Genomic DNA, 6,000 nt, shown 5'->3' with positions numbered 1-6,000 from the left:
GGCCCCGGCGGAGGAGGGGCCGGAGGGAGGCAGCGGCCGCCGCCGCCCCCCCCGGCGGCACGTGTACTGCACCGTCTACTGCGTGGAGAACGACCGGCCAGCGGCGGTCCCCGGCTCCCCCCGCGGCGGCCCGGCTGTCGGGCAGCCCCCGGCGCGGCGCGGGGTGGTATCGGGCGACGACCCGCTGTCGTCGGGCGGCAGCATCGAGGTGGTGGACYTGTTCTTGCTGCCCGAGCCCTTCTCCGGGCTGATCGCGGGCGAGTTCGGGCCGCTGCTGGTGCTGAGCTGCCGCGTGTGCCTGGAGGAGAAGCCCATCAAGCCCCTGTCCTGCTGCAAGAAGGCGGTGTGCGAGGAGTGCCTCCGGCGGTACCTCAGCTCCCAGGTACGGCCCAGCGGGCACCGCCGGGGTGTGCAGGGGGCGCGGGGCTGAGCGCTGCAGCGGGCCGGGATGGGGCGAGGGGGTGCGGAGCGGGCGGGATCCTTTCCCGTCCCGTGCGGAATGYGGTCGGCCGCCACCTGGGTTCGAGCTGCGGATTCAGTCACCGACCGTTCCCGAAGCGCTACTCCGCGCGTTCTTACGCAGCCGGTCGGGCTGGTCACTTCTGTGTTTTCAAGCTCTTCCCATCTTTACAAGGATTTTCGCTTTGAAATCTCAAACTCTTGCTGTGACCTGGCTGGCGGCACCAGCTTCCTCTAAAGAGGAGGCTGAGCAGTGCTAAGGAGAGGAGTTTAGGAGCATTGGCAGCCGCCTCCGAAGCGGCTCCTGGAGCCGGGGATTTGTCCGTAGCCGCTTGGGCTTGCGGGTTTTCGGGCCCTTGGTGCGGCTCGGCCCGGTCCTCGCAGAACACCTCGCGTTTGGTGTTAGGCCAATTATGCAAGATTAAAATAGTGTGTGCCGGGCGGGGAGGGGGGATGATGATTATTGGTGAACAATTGCTTTTAACAGTAAACAGTAACTTCTTTGGAGGAAAAAAAAATTGAAAACTCAACTTTTCCATCCTAGGCAGGCAATTGCWTTTCTTGAGTAGCTAGCTGGCATATAGCGTGCTTGCATGTTCATCACTGTTTTGTCAGTCAGAGCTGTTGTTTCAAACCGCAATCAGCAGCTTGATTGAGCTCTGTTTTCGCTAGTTTTCGGTAGCTAGTTTAGCACCACAGAATGCTTGTGTGTTTCTGTTGCTGGTGTAGTCACACCCTAAACACGAAGAACAATGGGAGAAGTATGGTGTATGTGGGAAAAACAAAACCAAGTAAGCCCTTTACTTACCACTTTTATGCTTTCATTCATCAGAAACTTTTAGGATGTGCAAAGTAGACGTTCTAGTTTGGTGGTAGAATGAGTTTTTACACCTGTTGGGACTTCGTGCTGTGCTCAGGCGGTCTGTGTTCCTGCTGGGCTGTGGGTGTAGGGAAGGGATGGATGGTTACAGCTACCCCTGCACTCTATAAATAGTTGACAGGCCTGTTCTGACCAGAGTACATTTCACTGCTTGGAAATTGCACGTGCTATCCGAAGCCAAGTAACTTCTTTGGAGGAAAGTTGCTCCTCTCTGGGTCCTGGTAGCTTATGTGGCATTTGCTGGTAGTGGTAACATTTGTTCTGGCTAATAGTAAACTCACTAGCATTTTTATGATTCCTTTTGATGTGTTTAGATAACAGGGAAGGGCTTAACTTGGGAACTGATGGATTGGATAGTCAGAGTGTTTCCAAAAAGTCTTCTTGAGACTTCATGCGCAGAGACCAGAATGATTTGATTTGTAGGTAAGTGGTAGACTCAAAACTTTAACTGAATTTTTCCATTATACTGCCAGTGAAAACTTGTGCCACCTTGATATCAGCCGCTGAGGTCATGTGTCAGAATATTGACTTTTTGGAGCTGGAAATTGCCAAATGGTGTGATGTCAGGGTGGTCTTCCCTATCTTGGCAGGTGCCTTCAGTTTACAGTGATGCAATAGGWGTTACATGATCTGGTGTCTAAAGCCATACTGAAGAACTCTTCTGCCTCGTTTAGGCTGGACTCTTGTAGAATGAAGCAGTAATTTGGTGGCTGAAATAGCTATCTGGCCTGGGAGCCAGGTGTATGCGCTATGAAGTGGGTTTAGCATTGGCCAGGTATTGGATGTGTATGCAGGGACACTGTCTTCAAGGAAGCCACTACTATTGCTAAGCACTCACAAAGCCGATCCCATCAGCTGTTGAAAGATACCCATATGGCAYATAGCCATATGGGTACTTACTCCTGTGCATTAAAGATGGGGCAGGGCTTGAGGACTGAGATTCACAGAGTACTTCTGTGGACATGTTGTTACAGATGCTTTTATGACCAGGCAGAATTTTAGTTGCTTGATAAATTTGTTCAGAGAAAAAGGAAACAAATATAACAACAGTCCAGTGTGTTCTTCTCCTATCTTCCTTTTTTGAAAAGGACAAGAAAGTGATATTTTTCAAGAACAAGAAGTGATCTGTCTTTCCTTTGTGCAGTGGAAGGACCCTGTGAGTCATCCTGGGGAGAGAGAAAGGCTTCTCCGTGTCAGTTATATTAGAAGAATATCTGGGAAGGATCAGTGAAAAGCCAGTATAGGTTAGAAATTGAGTCACCTTTCCTCTTTGAGAGTTTCCACTTTTTGTTGCTAATTAAAATGAAAAGTTACCAGAAGTTCAAAAGTAATAAATGTTGAAAAGCTGGTTTTGTTTGAAAATTTAAAAATATCTTGCTTTTGGATATGATCAGTCTGATTTAAGAATGTACCTGAAATTGAAAACAAAAAAAAMCACCTGAAAAACAGAACCCCAAGCATCATTGTACATTGTTTAGATTTGGTTTCCTTGTAAGAGAAATAGCAATCTGTGCACTGGCTGACTTTACATCTCTGGAGGAGTGGTCTCATGCTGAAAATGTGGAATATGTTGGCAGAAGTATAGCACTTAAAATAATTCATGTTGCCTTTGATGTCTGTGTGTGTTCCCTCACCAAAGAAAGCTGTATTCTTCATGATGTGTTCATTGTGATTTCTAAAATGATGTTTAATGGAGTGGCAAAATAAAAACTCTGTTAATGCACACTGCTTTCTTCTATGCAAATGTATAGCAGCATCAGAACTTCTGCCTTGGAGCCCTTTATAGATCAGAAAATCAACCGAAGTTTTAGGCATTCTTAAAAGGAAAGATGAAAATGCTCCAAYTGCAGAATTTGCTCATCATGTTACTAGATACTGGAAAATGAGGGTAACATCTGAAGGTCTTTAGAGGTCAAGTGCAGTCTTTCTTATCACTGGCACCTTGCTGCATAATCCCTTTCAAAGATTTAATGGCTGGAGCAGAAGCTTAGCAGGCAAGCCTGGAATGCCCAGGCTGATCTGAAACCTGACTTTGGGAAATGGCGTAACTTTACCTCAATTTAGCTGTTCTGTCTTCCTTCCTGATAGTCACAGAGCCATTGGGCTCTTCAGGGTTTGACTATGACCAGTTGCTTTACCATTCAAAAAAAAAATTCTGTGCCTATTTGTTTGGACTCCAGTTGTTGATATGGTAATTGAAAGGTATGGATGATGGGTTATCATCGTAGAGGTTGTGGCTTTTGCGGCTCAGGATGTGGTGTGGTGGCTTTCACAGCTCAGGATCTGGTGTGGATCGCACAGAGTGTGAGTCAGGTCCCAGCAAGCCCTGTATCTGGGAATCAGTGCTGCCCAGAGCTGTTGTGTTTTATGCTTCATGGAWGAGGTTGAAGAGTGTGATTGTCTGAAAGGCCAGTGTTCTCCCTTGATGGGCTCTCAGGTGCGTGTTGAGTGAGGCTAGGGTCAAAAGTGTGGAAGAATTATTTCCTGTTCAGCTGGGAGCTGTGGGTTTCTGTACTCTTAYATCCAGCATACAAACTTGGGATAGAGAAGGAAGCACTAGGACACTTAATCTCGCAGGTGTAATATTACATCCGCATCTCCTTCGCTTCCCATCTTTCTCTCCGTTAAACGTCGTATCAAACCCAGAAACTGCATACGGAGGTTTGGTAAAAGAGCGATTCAATTCCTAACCTCTCTGGGCTGCTTGTTCATTTAAGTCRGAGAGAGCATTTCATTTTTCCTATAAAATGGCTCCAAAAATTTTATAGAAACCTCGGTGCCTGCTTTTTCTAMATGCAAATCGGGAAACTTGATAATCCAGTTTTGATCCTGTGCTCATTAGTGATTCTTTATTTTGTAAATCTTGTAACTCTGTTGGAGTAGTCATTCTTGCATTAAAAGACTTAGGGTGAGTTAATTTAAACGACATACTGTATTCTTTATCAGATTTTATGGTGCTTTAATTATAGGAACTGTAATGAGATTAGTAGCCATGAGCAAATCAGAAGGGATTGTTGGGGGTGGGGAGGGACTGCATCTGACAGTTTTTTGCACATGGTTAGCTTTGGTGGGACAAGAATCCTGCTCTTTTCTGAGCATGAAATGTGGAGATTATCCTCCCACTGCTCAGAACCTCTTACCAGTTCTTTTGTGACCTGAGATCTTGTTTTTGACCCCTTTTCTGTGAATGATTTCTTTCTGAAAGAGCTGGAGAAAAAAAGCTGCTGACTGTTACAGTCAGGATTTTTGTGGGGAATGTGATTATAAAGCTGCATAACAAAGAGGAAAATTTAGGAGCAGTCTCCATCACATAAAACTAGTACTGGCTTGGAGCTGGAGGGCCTTGACACCTGTGTCTCGTCAGGTGTCTGATGGTATCATATAAATGATACTTCTTCAAAGCTGTATTCAGCTGAGGAAAACCAGCCAGCAGAAATGTAGGCACCAAGTGCTGAATCATCTGATGGTTAATGAGCTTCTTGTGCCCTGAGTCAAACCAGAGCTCAGAAAGGGCACTGTCATTCAGTGCAGAAGAAGCTCTGTGTTTGTAAGGGTAATTAATCTAAAACCATGCTCTAAGACCAGCTACCGAGTTGGTAKAACAGCTGTAAACTGCCTGCCAGGAGGTAATGGCAGGGTGAGTGGCCACCCCTCCGGCTGACATTGCGAGAACACAAAAGTTTTGAGAAGGAAGAGAAGTGCAGGAGGAGAAAAGAACCTGATAGTTTACAGGCTTTCTAAACCAAATCAACAGCCTCAGCCAGTGTAAGCTGGCTGTCTTCCTGAGGAGGCGGAGGAGAAGGAGGCTGATACTTGGTCCATTATGATGTGTGCAGCCTATGAGCTGCAGGAGCACCTAAACTTCTTCCCTGCCATTTTCGGCAAACAGCTTTTGAAAGTCTGTGCTGTTGTCCTGATGTGTTGAGTACAGTGCCAGTGCCGAAGTGGTGCTGCATAGCTGGATGGCGCAGTTCAGGATGATACCCAAATACCTCTGAGATTGTAAGAGTTAGTCTTTCAAGTTGACAAAATATRTGGCAGATTTTTAGTCCATCTTTAATGCTCCTTGGTGGATCCAGTTTGTGCCAAAATTTAAGTTTGGAGCAAAGCTTACAAAATCCAGCATTGATGAAAGTGCTTTGAAATTCATTTTAAAGAAAAGCAGTTTTGAGCAATGTTCTTGAMTAACAATACTACCTAGTTATCCTAGTGTGTAGGCCTAGATGTCCTGTTAGTATAYGAACACTGCATGTGGTATTTTTGTTCCCTGTGCAGAAGTAGCTTCAAGCTTATTCTACATGGCTAACTGTAACTTCCTCTTGTTTGGATAAGTCTTTACCAGATGTAGAGCTGGAATTATGGCTGTCCTTTCTTAGCCATGATGTTACGAAGGGAAGGGGTAAGGGTGTGGCTGTTCTTCAGCTAAGTACATTTTGAGTAAAACTCTGGGATACAAGATACAGAGAATAGAGAAGATGGTGTTGTCTTTGAACAGTTACAGGAAGGATTTTGCTAATAGAGAAAGGCCTGGGTTCCTGAGGGGAGGATAAATGGTGTCATGAAATTGTTGATATTTGTAGTGAGGGGTGAGGTTAATGGAAAGTGCCACAGTGGTACCATGACTTTGCTGATATTGACAGTAAAGTGGATTTTGAAGTGTA

At 45.8% G+C, this 6,000-nt stretch overlaps 1 protein-coding gene across 1 annotated transcript in view; it reads left to right on the top strand.

The window, feature by feature from the left end:
• Position 1: 1 nt before the first annotated feature.
• Positions 2-6,000, top strand: part of RNF217 (ring finger protein 217) — a gene marked incomplete at its 5' end in the record, with an annotated part of 59,843 nt that continues 53,844 nt past the window's right edge. The window contains one exon of the mRNA XM_057363576.1: positions 2-382. Within this exon, the coding sequence (XP_057219559.1) occupies positions 2-382 (381 nt within the window). The remainder of the gene's footprint in view (positions 383-6,000) is intronic.

Source organism: Malurus melanocephalus, unplaced genomic scaffold, assembly GCF_030028575.1.
Source record: "Malurus melanocephalus ecotype Western Australia unplaced genomic scaffold, MMel_1.1 scaffold_29, whole genome shotgun sequence".
Lineage (NCBI taxonomy): Eukaryota > Metazoa > Chordata > Aves > Passeriformes > Maluridae > Malurus > Malurus melanocephalus.
The sequence above is the reverse complement of the archived record's forward strand: the minus strand, read 5'-3'. Positions and strand labels throughout refer to the sequence as shown.